At 38.2% G+C, this 19378-nt stretch overlaps 1 protein-coding gene across 3 annotated transcripts in view; it reads left to right on the top strand.

Moving 5' to 3' along the window:
• Positions 1-276: 276 nt before the first annotated feature.
• The window catches only part of LOC150090494 (5-taurinomethyluridine-[tRNA] synthase subunit GTPB3, mitochondrial), a 115672-nt gene continuing 96570 nt past the window's right edge, over positions 277-19378 (top strand). For all 3 annotated transcript variants that reach the window (XM_090378458.1, XM_090378455.1, XM_090378466.1), the window contains exon 1: positions 277-539. In XM_090378458.1, coding sequence (XP_090234584.1) covers positions 308-539 — 232 coding nt within the window. In that variant the 5' untranslated portion in view covers positions 277-307. The remainder of the gene's footprint in view (positions 540-19378) is intronic.

Here is a 19378-nt window from a genome sequence, read left to right as displayed (position 1 = left end):
TTCTGTTCATCAGATTAAACCATCCGTTTATGAACAGGTATTGCAAATCTAAGTTTTGAACGCTGTGATGAGGTTGCAGGAAAAAAAAAAACAAAAAACGAGAGCATTATAAAATAGCCGCGAATCATCTTGATCACTCTTTTCAGCTCGAGTAGTAATCGAATAAGAACAGAGTAAATAAACATAATTCAACGTAGTAATAAATTTAATATTTTGTATCCGAATAAAATTTGAAATGTTCAGAAGTCTAAAGTTAGTTAAAAAATGTACCTCAAAATTCCTGACGGAAGTGCGCGTTTGGCAGCATATGCTCCATAGAAAAAAGTCAGTGGTAGGAAGCACTATCTTTGCCTTATCTTCAGCCCCAGGTAGAAGTGGGGTTGCCGTAATTCGAATATCTGGGCCTCAGGCAGGTCAAGTTCTGAGCAAATTAGCAAAACTGAAAACCCCTGTAGAACCAAGGAAAGCAGTATTGAGAAAATTGGTTGATCCAGAGTCCCAACAGCAACTCGATAGAGCACTTGTATTGTGGTTTTCAGGTATGTATAGAATTGAGAGTTTTGTTCTTATATTTACAATACAGAGCTATACATCATCTTATAAAATTTTACCAAGTGGCAAGTCATGATATAATAAAAATATGTAAATCTAATATTTATGTAATCTATCTATTAATTAGTAATATTAATTAATTGGTAATCCTGCACTTTAGTGTCGTGAGTCATGGTCAGTCCGCCAGTCACTGCAGCTCGGAAATGTCGTTAATCGTATTCTGACGGAGAAGTTCCGACTTCACTAAGCATGCGCGACACTAACTATATCTGCTGGTCTAAGTGTATATGTTCTGTGAATTGTCATGGAGCATGCGCGGCACTCACTGTACACTAGCAATGTACTACGTACGCGCAGTAATTTTTTTGTTTGTTTTCAGAAAGAATAAAAAACAATTTGCTGACTACATAAAAGAATTTCATTGGAAAAATAAAAGTAGAGTGATAAAAACAATGGACAAACCTATATACTTTTTTTTTCGTTTTCAGAACGAATAAAAAATCAATTTTCTGACTACATAAAAAATTGATTTTAAAAATGAAAGTAGGCGGTTATAAAACAATAAAGGAAATAAGTAATTATTTTTAATTTTATTTTCAGGTAATATGTTTTGTTTTGCCTGAAAATAATAATATGAGTATATTTTGTGATTATTTGTAATAATTTGTGCACATTGCAGTGTTATCAATTAATAGGACACATTTCTACAAAGGACAAACATCCTTTGTAGAAAGGATAGATGGAACAGGACCAGGGTATGTCTGCCAGGGGCAAAGGTTGATGACGTTGTAGAGCAGATATCATCTTTTAAGGGCACAAAAGGTGATATAGTTGTCCATGTTGGCACTAATGATATTAAGAGTAGGAAACCGGCAGAATTACTTAACAAGTACAGGTCACTGATGAAAAAAAGCCGTGAATTAGGGTTGAATTTGAAAGTGTCTGCAATTCTGCCCAGACACGATAGGAGGGAGTATATGATGAGAGCCTTGTCGATCAATTCGGCCCTGGAAAGATTGTGCAAGGCTCAAGGGGTAGAATTTTTTTCAGCCTGGACTGTACTTGTTAACAGGAGAGATTGCTTCTACAGGGATGGGATAGACTTAAATAGAAAGGTTGCAAGAATATTTGCTGATGCTATCGAGGCAGTGTTAGGTGGGTCGGAAAACTGATAGCTTGGGGGGATACAAGGACTAATAGTCTAACAGTAGCCGTAGGCAGAGTTGAAGGTGATTCTTGCACAACTTCTATTAGAATAAGTAGCGACCTGGAGTGAGGGGTGTTGGGGGTTTCAGGGACGGATGTCAGTCATCGTGAAACAGGTGGGTATATGGGATGTGGTAGAGTGGCTGGGAATGGGAATAGGAATAGGTGCATGTATACCAATGCTAGAAGTATAGTAAATAAATTTGAGGAATTTGAAATGTTGGTCAAGACATCAAAGGCGGATATTGTTGGGATATCAGAGACGTGGTGTCACACAGATATAAGGAATGCCGAACTGGAATTTGTGGAGTACAATGTGTACAGAAGGGAGCAGGTGTTATGCTGTTAATAAAGAAAAACATAAAATCAAAAGAAGTGCATCCAGTTGATATAGATGAACAGTGCACTGTTGAGTCAGTTTGGTGTGACATAAGCACTGCGAAAGCAAAAATTAGAGTAGGAGTGTGTTATAGGCCTAATGACTCGAATGAGTACAATGAACAATTGTACAGAGAAATAGTGGGCTAGTAAATCGGAATGTCTTATAATGGGGGATTTTAACTTCCCAGATATTGACTGGAACTTGTGGGTTGGTCACTCACACACTAGTCAGACTTTTGTGGATTTATTGGATGATTGTTTTCTGCAGCAGCATGTTCGAGAGGCAACCAGAGAAAGTAATACTCTTGATCTGGTTATCAGCAGTGATCATTCATCTATTAGGAATTTGCAGATAAAAGAACCACTAGGTGGCAGTGATCACAGTGTACTGACGTAGGATTTACTTAAAGATTTAATTACCATCAGGGGTAAAGGAAAGGGTTTTTGCTTCCATAAAGGCGAGTACAGTGGTCTCCGACAGTTTTTAAATTCTGTACAGTGGGATCAACTGACAATGTTACCAACAGTAAATTCTAAGTGGGAAGCATTCAAGGAATTAATTGTGGAAGCTACTAAAAGTTTCATAACTATTAAGAAATATTGTTCAAGGTTTAGGCCTAAATGGTTGTCAAATGAACTAATGAGACTCGTAATAGAGAATAAAAATGCATGGGATGCATATAAATTATCAAGCGACTCAGAAGCCTATGGCAGATATAAGTTAATCTGTAATCAGGTCACAAAGGAGGTTCGGCAGGCGAAGGCAGATTACGAGAAATCCTTGGCAAAAGATGCTAAGAAAAACAGCAAGGATTTCTTTACTTATATAAACTCTAAAAGGAAGGGGATGAATCTGATTGGTCCACTTGACATTGATGGTTCGACTGTTGATGATCCTGCTCAGATAGCAAACAAACTGAATGAGTATTTTGCTTCTACATTCACACACGAGGAGTTATTAAAGTTTGAAAACGGCAGAAGGTTATCAAATTGTAGCAGGGTGCTTAATGATCTTGTAATAACTGAGAGCAAAGTGGAAGAGAAATTGTTGAAGTTAAACGTAAGAAAAGCACCTGGGGTGGATGGGATCTCTCCAGTTATATTAAAGGAGGCGGCAAAGCAGCTAAGCAAACCCTTAGCCATAATTATGAGAGCATCCTTGGACTCAGGGGAGGTTCCCACGGACTGGAGATGTGCCAATGTATCCCCAATTCACTAAGGGGGATCGAAGGGTGACACGAGTAATTACAGACCAGTTAGTTTAACTTCTGTTCCGGGTAAAATAATGGAGTCGCTGGTTAAAGATGCATTGCAGGATCATCTAGACAAGACTGCAGCAATAATTCAGACACAGCATGGGTTTGTTAAGGGAAAGTCTTGTCTGACAAATTTGATAGGATATTATGATGTGGTTACAAAGGAACTGGATGCAAAAAATAATTTTGATATCATATATTTGGATTTCAGGAAAGCTTTTGACACTGTTGCGCATGGAAGACTATTGTACAAATTGGAGCAGAATGGTATTAAGGCTAAGTTGCTACAATGGATAAAAGGATGGTTAAGTGGGAGAAGACAGAGAGTGGTAATCAATGGGTGCTGCTCTTCGTGGACTAATGTTATTAGTGGAGTCCCACAGGGTTCGGTGTTAGGTCCACTGTTGTTTTGTATATTTATCAATGATATTGATGAAGGTATATCAGGCTTAATGTCGAAGTTTGCAGATGATACAAAGGTTGGCAGGGTTGTTAATGGCAGTAATGGCAGTGTGCTACTGCAGCAGGATCTAGATAATTTGGGCAGATGGGCTAAGAAGTGGCAACTGAAGTTTAACCTTGACAAATGCAAAGTACTGCATATGAGTAGAAGTAACCCCAGAGAAACGTACCAACTGTGTGGTTCTACACTTAAGGTGGTAGAAAATGAAAAAGACCTGGGAGTAATTGTGCAGGCAGATATGAAGTTTTCTGAGCAATGCAGACAGGCTGCCAGGGCAGGTGATGGGGTTTTGTCAATGATATATAGGAATTTTGCTAGCAGGGAAAAAGAGGTGATTGTTCCTCTGTATAAGGCAATGGTCAGGCCACGCCTTGAGTACTGCGTACAGGTCTGGAGGCCTCATTTTAGGAAGGATGTAGATTTACTTGAGTGGGTATAGAGAAGGGCAACAAGATTGGTGAGGGGAATGAAGGGATCCTCTTACCAAGAGAGGCTTAAGTTCTGCAAATTGCAGTGGCTGGAGACTAGGCACCTGCGCGGTGATCTGATTGAGGTATATAAGGCCTTGAATGGGTTGAGCACGCTGAATTCTGATGGGATCCTTCCACTTGTTCAGATTACGAACCTAAGGGGGCATAAATTCAAATTAAGAAAAGACAGATGTGGAATAGATGTGTGGAAATTTGCCTTTAGCCAGCGGGTGGTTAATTGCTGGAACAAACTTCCATCTGTCGTTGTGAAAGTTGATAAGTTGAATAAATTTAAGGAGGAACTGGACAGGCATTTGGAGGGAATGGTGTGATTTTTTTTTTTTTTTTTTTTCGCTGATGCTGCATAAGCTCATACATTTACTTTCTTGCATCACATGCCACTACTACTATTTTCCTTTCAATTGTAAGGTAGTTGTCCTTCTGTGGGCGACACTTACCTTTCTGTCATAAGGTCCTTCTGAAGGAAAAAAAAAAAAAAACACTTATAATAACTTTATATTTAAATTTGTACTTTGTATTGAAATTTAATGGCCATACAGGCCCATTAAATTTAAGTTCAAAGGGATATGCTGAGGCAATTCAGCATAGTCAGTTTGTGTGTACGTTGGCATAGTGCAGTGGTGTTCAATCGGGGGTGCCGTAACAACATTCTAGGGGTGCCATGTAATTTGGGTTTAAGTTACTTAAACTTATTATTTTTTAAATTTATATGTTTATTTCATTATAAAAGGTGTACAATATTTTTTTAATTTTGTGGTGATCTATAATTGATGTTTATTTAGTACCCTCTATATAAAGAATAAAATTATTATATACTGTTTATATATATATAATTTTTATTATGAAATATAATTTTTATAATTATATATACGTAATAACTGTGTAATTTTGACAGAACCAACTTTTCATCTTCCTCATTTATTCATTCAACTGCCGTTTTCTGGAACAACCTTCCTTCATACGTATTTCCTGAAAATTACAGTCTACAGAAGTTCAATTCCAATGTCAACAAATATCTTCTTTCATCTTCTCAACCTCCAACCCAAGCACGATACTGAGTACTATAGATTCTAATACCTCTCCTGTTTGTAGTTTACATAAAAATAAATAAAATAAAATAACTATCATATATATATATACAGAGAGAGAGAGAGAGAGAGAGAGAGAGAGAGAGAGAGAATCGGATCGAACAAGCTGCAAATTGAGTAGGGGTGCTGCAAAATAAAATGAGTTAGGGGTGCCAGTCTTAGTCTTATTAAACTTAGTCTTAGTCTTATTAAACTTATTAACTTAGTCTTATTAAAAAAAAAGGTTGAAAACCACTGGCATAGTTTTTGGGCCAGCGCCACTTGTGGTCTCCAACATCTGCGTCATCAGTATTCTTGTGATGAATACAGAACTTCTGTAAAAGCCAGAAAAGTGTTTGTGTGTTGTATCTGTAGTTTTGTGTCGGGTTCTGATCTGGCTTCTTGGCTGCAGAGCTCCTAGTGGAACTGCACGTTGTCCGCCACCTCTGGTACTCTGGTTGCTCTCCGTCAGGGATCGCCTGAGCTGAACAAAAAAAAAAAAAGAGAGAGCATTAATGAGGGAGATAGCTGAAAGATGGGGGTAAAAAGGAAGGAGGAAGAGGAAAAAGGTGTCAACTGCGAACACTATTTTCGTCACTTTAAATGTTTGAATTAACGAAATGCTGTTTTTCCCTAGGCTAGTGGAGAAAAGAAAAGCAAAGAATAAAGATACCTTCTTTGCCTTCATTAATTTAGAAAAGACTCCGTTCCAAGAAAGGAATTATGCAAAGCTTTTCAAAATATGTCAGTTGACCCAGAGCTTGTGGATCTGATTAGGGCAGCGTTTCCCATACTTTTTTAGTTACGGAAAACTTTTCATCTCGCTTTTTTTTTTCCTTTTTCAACTCACTTTCATTTCTTTTTGTCTATTTACGGAACATTTACAACAAACAATTTTTTTTTAGTGGAAACCAAAGAAAACCCCAGGGGCTCACATCTGGTGAATGTTTGGTAGACCCAGGGTCCTGAGCTGGATATTATCATTCTTTTCTTTTTTGCTTTCCTGGTGATTTCCTTTTCTCTCTCTCTCAGGGAAAAAGGGGCAATTTTTTTTAGGCTGGTGTAGCATAAACCTCAGGCTTCCATGTGGCTAATAATAATAATAAACTGTTGGCTAAAATTTTTTTGCCATATGACGCACTGGTCGTCCAGAAAGAGCATCTTTATTTTCAACACAACCCACTTGCTTCTCGGGCATTTTTGCCTCCAGGAAATGGACGACTATTGGTGGTGTAGGCATTCTCTTCAACACAAAAACATTCCCACTGACTAGCTCAGCCACCTCTAAAAACAGAACTGTTTGAAGCTACAAGAGCCTCACTCAGCATTCAAGGCCACAGACTTGACGTGTGCACAGTCTACATCCTCCTCCCACAGTAAAGAACACTTTACAAGAGATCTCTAACTGGATCATTAATCAGTGCCACCCTAAAGCAACATTACTAGTGTGTGGAGACTTTAATATTAGCTCAGGCCAACACAGTCTTTGCAAATTGTTATCTTCTAATCTGGTTTCAGTAGGTATGACCCTCCAAAATTTTTCCCCTATCAGAGGTGCTAACCTGTTAGACCTAATATTTGCAACAGACATCTCACCGTTGACAGCCAACCGGAAACAGCCTTCATGTCAGATCATTTACCAGTGGCCTTCATTCTTCCAATCACTTCCAGGACATCCTGGCAACATCAGGCACCAGTTAAGAAGACAGTGATTAGCCCTTCTCTCCTCTCAATCCAGAGCAATGCTGCTTTGGAGCATCCATTTTTCCTTGGGAAGCCCTAAACCAATGTCATCGACAGCTCGGGCTGCACTCTCTTACCTGCTGCCTGCAGTCTATTGCTCGAACTGCAGCGTCAAAAATAGTTTCAATCTCCTGTTGAAGCAAAGCATGGTGGACCCAAGATTTCAGCCTTAAATTTCAGAATAAACAAAGACTACATGCAAAATGGAAAGCAAAATCAGACCCACTAGACAGAATTGCATACTCAAGAGCCCGTGCCCAGTTCAATAGAAGCAAATCTGAAGCCATTAAAGCCTACATCGACAAAACAATCAAGATCAGGAAGGCACCGTTTAAGACAAGGCATGATGAATTTCCTCAACAACTTAATCCAATTGAATGGCTAGACTACATCACAAGATTTAAGCCAAAGTCAGCGTCAGACCTTAAGAGCATTCACAACAGTTGTCAGCGAGATGTCCTCACTTCCATCATCATCACAAAAAGAGAGCTTATCCAGGCCATCAATGATACCCATCAACATCTTGCACTGGATATGATGGTGTCCCACAATTCATTCTTAAGAGCATTAGTGTTTTCATCATTGATGCATTCCTAGGTATCTTCAGTGGAATCCTCACAATGCAAAGTTTGTCAACAGCCTGGAATCAATATATTGTCCGACCAATCCCCAAAACACAAGGAGCAACATCAATTTCACAATTCAGGCCAATAATGAAAGCCTCATGTCTCCTCAAAGTCATGGAGAAGGTCTTCCCATCCTAACCAACCAGGTTCTGCTATGTGAATCACCATACATTCACTATGCCTTGAAACGCAGGTCCACCATTACCAACCTACTGCAAACCACCAAAACCATTCTGGGGGCTCTACAAGATAGGGCTGAGATCGCAATTGTTTATCTGGATATCCAGTCTGCATTCGACAGCATAGACATCCAGCCCCTCCTGTAACTTTGTGAGGATGGATACCAGATAAAAGGCAATATACTGGAATTCTTGAAGTTGCTACTTACGACCAGGGTCCTTCACTTGACTGTGAATAAAAAATCTTTCACAAGGAAAGTTTGTGTAGGTGTACCCCAGGGTGGAGTTCTCTCAAGGCTCCTCTTTACAGCTGCCATCCACCCGTTCCTGTGCCAACAAACAGAATTTATCAATTATGCAGACGACTTGAAGCTCCTCTATCGGATCAATGGGACCGCCCGACCTGATTCTGTTTCTGAGACCATTATCAACAGCCTTAAGAATCTGAATACATACTTGGCACAGTTTTCTCTTAAGATAAATCCAAAAAAATCTGCACAAATGGTATTTTCCCTCAAATCAAACCCAATGCAACTAAACCTGGAAATCCATGGAACCCCCATCACCCCAGTCATCAAGCACGAAGATCTCGGCGTTATATTCGACCCTAAACTCAGTTTCAAACACCATGTTGCAGACATTCACAACAAGGTCTGCAGAGCAAGATGGCTTGCCAAACAATACCTCCTTCATGTCACAGAGCCTGAGTACAGGCTCCAATACATATACCGGTTTCTGCAGCCAGCCATTACCTACGGGTCAGAAATCTGGGCGTCGGCAACGAAAACCCACGCTAAAAACCATTGCATCTGATGAGTACTGGCTTCTTCGGTGGGTCCTCTTCAAGCATAAACTGCCACCACTCATACATACTTCAGATATCACCCAACTTCTAAATTATAGAAAAGTCTCCAAACGGATATTTGCCCTCCGCTTGCTTGTGTCAATTAAAATGATAGTGGGTGAAGTCAATACGCCAAATTTTTGGCAGATCTGCAATTGGAGGATTCCCCTGAAACCCTTAAGAGCTCTCCCCTCTCTGCAGTCTGTGGCGTGGAGGCTCAGAATAGGGAATCGATTCCTGCCCATGGAGATGCTCCACAACGTTTAGGAGCTAGATGTGGACTACAAAAATTCATAGAGGACAAATCGTACAGAAGACGCATCATCAGGGACCAGCTTTCGTCTTCAACCGAGTGACTGCCATCGTCTTTTCATCCCTTTTCATGTGTCTTCATTTCACATTTTAGTATTAATTTTATATGTAAAATATGTAATTATACGTTTTATGTTCTAATATATGTTTTATGTAATTTTTCTTGTATTAGTTATTTAATGTTAAACCCCTAGCATTGTTGCTGTTGTGGGTATTATTGCATTAGGTTATCATGTAAGCAATCACTGCCTGCAATAAAGATATTTATTAAAGCCGAAATTCAAATAAAAATGTTCTTGTTTATACCCCGGCACAACATCAGAAAAATTTTTGGAAATATGTTTGCCGAGAAAAGTACCCAAATGTAAAAAAAAATGCTCCTGATGACCAGTGCGTCGTATGTAAAAAAATATTAGCAAACAGTTCTTTCGCTTCCATTAAACTTGTGTTTCTTAAGTGTTCCGTTAATATACTGTGAAATGAAAAGTGTTCCTTGACTAAAAAAGTTTGGGAAACGCTGCCCTAATCAGTTCCACAAGCTCTGGATCAACTGACATATTTCGAAGGGCTTTGCATAATTCCTTTCTTGGATTGGAGTTTTTTCTAAATCGATGAAGGCAAAGAAGGTATCTTTATTCTTTGCTTTTCTTTTCTCCACTAGCCTAGGGAAAAACAGCATTTAGTTAATTCAAACGTTTAAAGCAAAGAAAATACAGTGTTCGCAGTTGACGCCTTTTTCCTCCTCCTTCCTTTTTACCCCATCTTTCAGCTATCTCCCTCACTAATGTCCCCCCCCCCTTTTTTTTTTGTCCTCCGTCAGGAAGCTCAGACGATCCCTGATGGAGAGCAGCCAGAGTACCGTAGACAGCCTGATTCATCTCCCAGCGATGGTGACGGACAACGTGGAGTTCTACTAGGGGCTCTGAAAATAATAATTAAAAATTAACAATAATTACTTATTTCCTTTATTGTTTCATAACTGTCTACTTGATCGGTTAACGAAGAAAATACCAAGCAGTTTCTTGACTACTAATTTCGACAGAGTTGAGCATATCAATGCTTAATTTCTTGTAATTTCAATGATGGATACTCGTTTCCAAACTCAGGATACTCATTTATAATTTCAATAATTTTACGTTGTAAATTGCTACTCCCGCGATTGTCTTATTTACGTATTCGACGAAATAAGCAGCATAAGAATGTTCTTCCGTGGTGAATTGAATGGCCATGTTAGACTATAAAACGATAAACACAAAAGGATTGAAGAGGTTATGAAATTTTTGATGAGGTTCTCGTTTCAGAAAGACTTTTGCCCGAGTGATGCTAGCTCGAAGTAAATCGATATTTTATAATTCTGAATGAATGCGATTTTCTTTAAAGAAGTGATCGATGCTAGTATATTCGTTGTCCTCTAGATTCTTCCACGATTTCTTGTATTCAGCATTATATTTGACTCGTCGAGTGTCTGCTTTTGGCATGGGAATTACAATCATCGTGGATCGTGATGGCATAAATGGAGCTTCAAAACTCCAAACTCATAAACAAGTAAAAGTATGTTTATGAGTTTGGACTTTCTTCAATAGGTACAATTTCACTCATTTCACCACGTGTAAGAGCATGATGGTGTTCCATGACTTCATCAAAGAATGCGTCGTCAACCTCGATATCATACAGACGATACAAGTAGATACTTTCACATAACCCTTAGATCTCATTTACGAACCAAGCCCTTTAAATTACTCGATTTGTGAATTTTTTCTTACGTTTGATATGAACGTTAACGCAATAATCGTCATCTATTCTCAGGGGGAAATAATCGATAATCGCATTAACATTTATAATTTTGCCCAAAACTCCTATTGGCCGAAACCATTCTTAGTCTTCTAATTTGCATGAATGGTGTATATGAGGAGAAATGAGCCCCTCTGTCACTAAATCCAATCGAGGCAGATGAGGTGGAATAGCTGGATAAACGAAACAGTTGCTCCTCGAAAACCCTTTCCAGCTCATCCCAAAGATGTTCAATAGGATTGAGATCCAGGGAACTGAGTGGGCCACTGCAGCAAAGAAAAGTCATTGTCATGTTTCTGGAACCATTCCATAGTGATTCGGGCTTTGTGCACCAGTGCATCATCCTGCTGGACGTAACCATCTGACCGAGATTAACGGTCAACATGAACAGATGCGCTTGGTCAGCAACGAGGTTTAGGTACGATGCGGCATTTAGACACGAATATATAGGTATCAATGGACCCAACCTGTGCCAAGAAAACATTCCCCACACCATAACACTGCCCCTACCACCTTGCACAGTAGTCGTCAGACAGACAGGTCCATGGATTCATGTTGTTTTCGCCAAATTCTGAGCCTTCCATCAACATGATGCACCAGGAACTTTGACTCATCACACCAAGCAACTGTTTTCCAATCCTCGATAGTCCAGTGCTGGTGGTGTCACTGTGCCCACAGGAGGCGTGCTCTCTTATTCTTCATTGACAACAAAGGTACACGATATGGCCGTCGGCTGTTGTAGCCCATTCGCAACAAAGTGCGACTAGTGGTCCGTTGCGATATTTTGTTCTGCGCACCAAGGTTGTATTCTGACGTGATGTGCGACATTGTGGCCCATCTGTTTGCTTGCACATTTCTAGCCATACTCCTCTGACCTCTCTCATCAACAAGCGATTTTCTTCCACAGGAGTGCCGCTGAGAGGATGTTTTTTGTTCGTTGCACCATTCTCGATACACCCATGAAACTGTGGTGCTTGAAAAGTTCAGCAGAACTGCCATTTCAGAGATGCTTTGTTGAGCATGTCTTGCACCTACTACCATGCCACGTTCAAAGTCCATTAGAACACTCCTTTTCCCCATTCTTGCTACGGTTTGTACGCTTAACTGAAACTAGAAAGGTTGTTCTGCTGCATTTATATCCACAACTGTGGTCCTGTAACATGCAATGTGGCTTACATCTGGTGAGTATGGGCTTGGCACACTGAGGGTCCTCAGCTGGATATCATTCTTCTCTTTCTTAGTGATTCCCTTCTATTTCTAACTCTCTCTCTCTTTCCTCACTCACAGGGTAACTCGGGAATTTTTGTTTTTTTTGACTGGTGCAGCATAAGCCTCAGGCTTCCTTGCACCATATGGCTAATAATAATAATACTTTCATTTTTTTTTTTAATGCTTACCTATGCATTATTGTCTTGTTATTTGAAACAAGTTTTGTTTTTCGTAGCTTGTGGTAGCAGCTTTGCACTTGCTGGTTATGTACATATGTTTATAGATTAGATTACTTGTGCAGAGACATTTTCTCTGCATATTCATTAATTATTGTTTAATACTTAACTTATTATTTTGATTTTGATTTGTTATACTTAGATTTAAATTTAGAATTGCTTTGGATTCGATTAACTAATTTATTTGTACAGTATTTATTGGTTTTGCCTTTGGCATATCTTTGCCTCGGGCGAGTTCTGTTTGTCTCTTTGTGTTTTGTATATATGTTTCTGCATTTCTTCTGGTTGTCTATTTCTGTTAATTTCTTGGTTGACTAGTTTTTCAGCTAAGATTTTAATTACTTATTTTGTAAATATTGTATATTTTACTCTCTGCTTATGCAGTGTAATTTGTTAATATGTTTACTGCTATGTTTCATATCGGTGACATAAGTATTTATTATTTATCTTAATTTATTCTTTTAAGTGGCTATCTGATAGCCACTTGTACATTACCTATGTTCTTTCCTTGAGACTTTTCTTTTTTCCCTTGTCGGTGCAGATTGGCCTTCCTTCCTGGCTAGGAGAATCTTTCTTTCAAAATTACAAGCCTTCAGGCTTCAAAATTTTACCTCTTCAAGCTGTCTCGCTTGTTAGATTTTCCAACTAGTGTTTTCCTCTTTCCTATTTCTTCTTTTTCCTGAGAGTGTGTTTTGCTCACTTTTCTTCTTCTACTTTCTTTTCTCCTGCTTTATCCTCCCTATTCCTTATTTATTATAACCGGGATTCAACTTGTTGGAATCCCACTTAGTGTAATTTAGATAGTTCCTGGAGCGCCTCCACGTGGCTAGGGACGGGAGTCGGGACGCAGGTAGCTTGCTCCCTGCCTTCCGGCTGCTAAGACTCCAGGGCCGGCAAACAACCATCACAACACATATATATACACTTACACACACACACTTGCCGGCTATAAATAACCTACAGATGCTACAGCGGTATATAGGGGTAACCCTGGAGGCCGCAATCAATACAAGAATCCCTTGTCCACTTTCATTTTTAAAATCAATTTCGTATGTAGTCAGAAATTTGTTTTTTTATTCTTTCCAAAAACGAAAAAAAAGTATATAGATTTGTCCAGTTATGTTTTTATCACTCTTTACTCTTATATTTCTAATCAAATTCTTTTATGTAGTCAGAAAATTGTTTTTTATTCTTTCTGAAAACGAAATATAAAGTTAACATATAGTATATTGCCAGTGTATAGTGAGTGTCGCGCATGCTCAGTGAAGTCAGAACTTCTCCGTCAGCAGATACGGAGTGTCGCGCATGCTCCGTGACAATTCCCAGCGCAGATACAGCGGCAGCCGGCAGATAAAGTATTGCGCATGCTCAGTCAAGTCGGAACTGTCCGTCAGAATACGATTCACGACAGTTCCGAGCTGCGGTGACTGGATGGCTGACCGTGACTCAAGACACTAATGTGCAGGATTACCAATTAATTAATCTATTAATTATCTAATATTTTATGTAAATCTAATATTTATAGGGAATAAAGTAGCTTAGTAGACAGCTTATTTAATAAATGATTAAATTATATGATGGAGTTTTCATGTGGGGGTGATGTTTAGAAAGCCCCCCTCTCTCTCTCTCTCTCACACACACCATATTTTTGTGATACTTAAAATGTTCAATAATTAATAATCAATTAATTATCTAATATTTTATGTAAATCTAATATTTATAGGGAATAAAGTAGCTTAGTAGACAGCTTATTTAATAAATGATTAAATTAGATGCTGGAGTTTTTATGTGGGGGTGATGTTTAGAAAACTCTCTCTCTCTCTCTCTCTCTCTCACACCCACACACACACACACACACACACACACAGTAGTAGTAGTAGTAGTAATGGAGGCATATGATGCAAGAAAGCAAGCATATGAGCTTATGTAGCAACACTCAAAAAAAAAAAAAAAAAAATTCATGCAACCATTCCCTCTAAAAGTTTGTCCAGTTCCTGCTTGAATTTATTTAAGCTATCAACTTCCACAACGTCAGATGGAAGATTATTTCAGCAGTTAACCACCCGCTGGCTAAAGGCAAATTTCTGCACATCTATTACAACTGTCTTTCCTCAATTTGAATTTATGTACCCTCAGGTTCGTAATCTGAGCAAGCGGAAGAATCCCATCAGAATTCAGCCTTCTCAAACCATCCAAGACCTTATACATCTCAGTCAGATCACCTCACAAGTGCCTAGTCTCAGGCCGCTGCAATTGCAGAACTTAAGCCTTTCTTGGTTAAAGGACCCCTTTGTTTCCCTCATCTGCAAAATACTTTGCATTTGTCAATGTTTAACTTCAGTTGCCACTTCTCAGCCCATCTGCTCAACTTTTCTAGATCCTGTTGCACAGCGTACTGTCATTAGTGTCCTTAACAACCCTGCCAACCTTCGTATCGTCTGCAAACTTGGACATTAAGCTTGATATGCCATCATCAATATCATGTATAAATATACAAAACAACAGTAGGCCCAACACTGAATTCTGGGGGACTCCATTAATAACATTAGTCCATGAAGAGCAGCGTCCATTGATTATCACTCTTTGTCTTCTCCCACTCAACCATCCTTTTATCCATTGTAGCAACTTACCCTTAATACCATACTGCTCCAGTTTGTACAGTAGTCTTCCATGCGCAACAGTGTCAAAAGCTATCCTGAAATCAAAAGACAGCCAATCCCCGACTTACGTAAGGGTTGCGTTTCGCGGAACTCTATGCAAGTTGGAATTTCACTAAATCCTTATGCAGCACTCACAAATTTGATTGAAGAAAATGAAATGTTCAATGAACTTGTAAATAGAATTATTTATTCAATTTTTTTTTCTCATGTGCAGGAAAATTTTCAAAAGTGTACAAAATTACAAAAAGAGAGAGGGGACAGGATAATGTCAGCAAGTTTTACCTTTTGAACATCATTGACAGAATTAACTTTCCAGCTGATAAGCATGCCACTGCAGTAGTTGAAGGCTGTGGAGTTTTAGAAGGGGGGTTTTTTCCCAACACATCACAAAATTTCTCTGCAGCTGCAGAATCGGTACTGGTGATTTCACTGCATACTTTAATGCTTTTGAAACCAGTGTGATACTTGAACCCATTGCTTGCCGTGAACTTGACTTTGGGTTTTCCTTACTTATCCTTAATATCTTCATAAATATTTCTTGCTTTTGCTTGAATGACCATTGGATTCAGTGGCACTTGCTTCTGAATCTGATTTTCCATCCATGTTATTAATAGCTTTTCCATCTTTGATATAGCACCTGAATGCTGTTTTGTGATCACCATTGATCTTAAATGAGTTGATCCTTTAACATGTTTTTAAATGCGCACTGTCTTTTAAAATAGCATTCACTGTTGAAGCAGTGAGACCTAATTCTCATGCAGTTGATGACAAACTTTGTCCTGCTTCTTACTTCTTAATCATTTTCATCTTGATTTCTAAATAAATTTTTCATTTCTAAATTAATTTTGTTCTGTGGGGGTAGGGATTTTTATTTTATTATTTTATTTATTTATGTATACTAATATATATATGTATTTTATCCTTTTTCTTATATATTTTTATCTATCCCCTTGCGATTAGTTCCCCTTTAGAATAACTCCCCACTTTCGCATCTGACTATTAACGTCACAGAAAATTCTAGGTTCAAGGGGAAAAGCTCTTAGATGTATTTAATTCCCTTCAGATAGGCTTGTACTCAGAACAACAAAAAAACACACAAAGGTTATATATAAAATTCAGTTTATTGTACATATTTACATGAATACATCAAAACCAAAATGATTAAACCCAAACATATGACAACATGATCTAGTCTCATCATCTTATATATATATATATATATATATATATCTTAATCATGCATCAGTTAAAACCATTAATAACAATACCAATCCCATTCAATTCCCTTCTGTATACATTCAATCCTGCATCATTTAAAACCATCAATAACAAAAAATCGATCCCTTTCTATTATTTCCTACATATATTGATCATGCATCAATTAAAACCATTAATAACAAAATATCAATCCTCTTTCTATTATTTCTTATATAATTCAATACTTATTCATTTACTTATCACAATGATTATTAACAGGTATGACTCACTTCTAATTACCATCCAAAACATATTTAATTGTAGCCTATCAAGCAATTATAAACAAGGCATCAATTACTTCAAATATTTTATATATATGTATTCCCTTCCAAAATTATTTATATATCTATTAACTTGCCCTGGCTAATTTCTTTCAGCACATATCCTAAAATAACTTATCCTTACAACTGAGTAATTCTTATACACAGTATCTTTTAAAAGTCCTGCTACTTAAATTTCAGGGTTCCTACAGTTCTTTGTGTGTATGAGAATACTTATGTAACTAGCCACTTACATAGTTATCTTGAGGCTCTGCGGCACGTCCTTCATCTTTCTCGCAGTGAATAGCAGGTCAACTCCATCTGGAATGCATCTTGCAAACCTTGGAGAGTTCGACAGGAGTTTTCGGGTTTGTTTCTTGGGTATCGCGTACCTTTGCTCCTAAAAAATGATTCATTTCATCTGGTCAGCACGTTTGTTCTCCCTTCGGTCCAGCTCCGGTTTCTATCAGCTTCAGCTCCATTATCTCCTGGGCATCAGACATCTTGTTTATCCTACAATGAGCTAACTTCGCCGTATTCTGCTTTCTCAACTATTTTAGTTGCCTCCTGCTCTTTACTGAACTCTGTAAAAAACTCTGAACTCTCTTTACTGAAACAAAACTGTGTCTGCTACTGGCTGACGGATTGACTAACTGCTACATCTTAACTTGATCCCCTTTCTTCTCTCCAACACTAATTTAAACTACAACTACTCAAATTACTGACACTGATTGACTGTACCATCTTAAACTGGTCAGCACTTGCTCAACTCTGACCGACTAAACCATTTTAACTCACACCGCTAAAATCTCAACTTTGTGTCCCTTTTCCATCCTTTCACTGCCTTTTTCCTTCATCTTACTCCAGATTTTGCCACGCCTATTCTCAATGACTCCTTCCAATCCTATATTCATTTACGAATTCTTCTCATTTGATTTGTTAGGCCTATACTCAGCCTGCCCAGTAGCACGTGTTACCATACACCCACTTTTACAATTTTACCAGATTTTCTCCCATACGGTGTGCCCTTAGATGTTTGCCGATTATCCAAAAAACAACTTTCCCCTCTCATATAACGCCTTTGTCCCCGTAGCGTTCTAAAACCACGAAAATCACATCTCCTGACCACAGCGCCTATATTTGGAACCTTATGTGCTGGTCAAGAAACCACTTCCTGTTTACGACCAGAGTGTCCCTACTAAGTTCGACCCCGCATAAACCTTAATTTGTCTGTTGTTGTTGTTTGGACCCATGCCGCTTTACAGTAGTTTTCTACTGTTTATTCCCCACTTATAACGGAAGTTGATGGCTAATGGCTCGGTTTTTTTACTTACTACCCATTAAATTTATATTCCATGCTGAAAAATTGTTATTATTGAAATCAGACGATATTACTTTCTTATTCACTAGCAACAAGAACTCCTATTTCTTAATTAATAAAAACAAACTTATTATTATTTTTATTTTGTAAGATTTTTAATCTTACAGTTCCATTTACTAGCACTGCTACCACTTGCACTTTCTGTTGGTCGCTTTTTCTTCACCATTGTAATAAGTAAATAGGAATGAACAGAAGATGTTGGAAATTTATTTGTTTTTTTATATGATTGAAGATTTCAGTGAAGGAGAAACACATTTCACCATAATAACATAAAAACCACACAATTCCAGTTATCGGGATTATCGTGTTTTATGGTAGTGACCTTCAGAAATGTGTTTTAGAAAATTATTAGTATTATTATTATTAGCCATATGGTGCAAGGAAGCCTGAGGCTTAGGCTGCATCAGCCAAAAAAAAAATTCTGAATTACTCTGGAGAGATAGAGAGAGGGAGGTAGAAGGGAATCACCAAGAAAGAGAATGATGATGATATCCAGCTCAGTATCCTGAGTGTGCCAAGCCCATACTCACCAGATGTGATCCCTGGGGTTAATATCATAAAGGCGTTCAAAATTGATTCTTATAACGGAACATATGATAACGATGAATGTGTAGTGCAATTTCCATTATAAAAATGACCTTTTAGAGATTTAAGTATGAGTGGTTTCCGAAAAGTAAGGTAACACATTTTTTTCCCTAATAATGGTGAAAGGGAATGAGATGAAATGCAGTGGATAGATAGACCTGTTAATAACTTCAAAAAGCTGCCAGTGCAGTGTTGCAGTACTGTCACCTCACAGCAGATTCCAGTTGCAAAATGGTGGCTACTGTGCAAGTGTTGTCCCAAACAGGTGTTTGTGAAGTTATTTGCTTTTTACAAGCAAAAGGGTCTTCACCAAGTGACATTCACCGTGAACTGGTTGCAGTGAAAAAAGGCGATGACAAAGAAGCAGGTGTGTTTTTGGTGCAATGAATTTAACCCATTTGCAGAACATTTTTTTCCGGAAAATGTGCCATAATGGATCGACTTTTTTTATTTTATAGATTAAAAGTATGTATCATGCGAATACTCATTGTACAGTTTTTGTGTGTTTTATTAATTTTTTCATAGAAAATACATAGGAGTAATTAACCCATTTGGGCTATCTTGAGTTATCTTGTGTATGCCAAAAAGTGTGCAAATTATACAGATTTTTTTAATAAATTTATGCTTGAGCTAAAAGAAAGGCACAGAAAAACTCTTCATTACTCATTATATAAATAAATTTAAAAAATCAAGTGGAACGCACAAGCAGTAACCTCCCGCCACAAGCAATAAGCGTGAACTAACTACATTCTGACACATGGCCACCGCAAGTGGACAGGCAAGGTAAGCATCGCTTATGGGCGGCAGTTCAAGAGGTTGCCGAAATATTTTTCGATATTGTTTTTGCAAATTATTTTCATGGATTCAGTATTCTGCATT

This window comes from Mastigoproctus giganteus, chromosome 1 (genome assembly GCF_048544385.1).
Source record: "Mastigoproctus giganteus isolate SK-2022 chromosome 1, ASM4854438v1, whole genome shotgun sequence".
NCBI classification, from domain to species: Eukaryota; Metazoa; Arthropoda; class Arachnida; order Uropygi; family Thelyphonidae; genus Mastigoproctus; species Mastigoproctus giganteus.
Note: the sequence above shows the minus strand (reverse complement) of the source record. Positions and strands in the feature narration are given on the sequence as shown.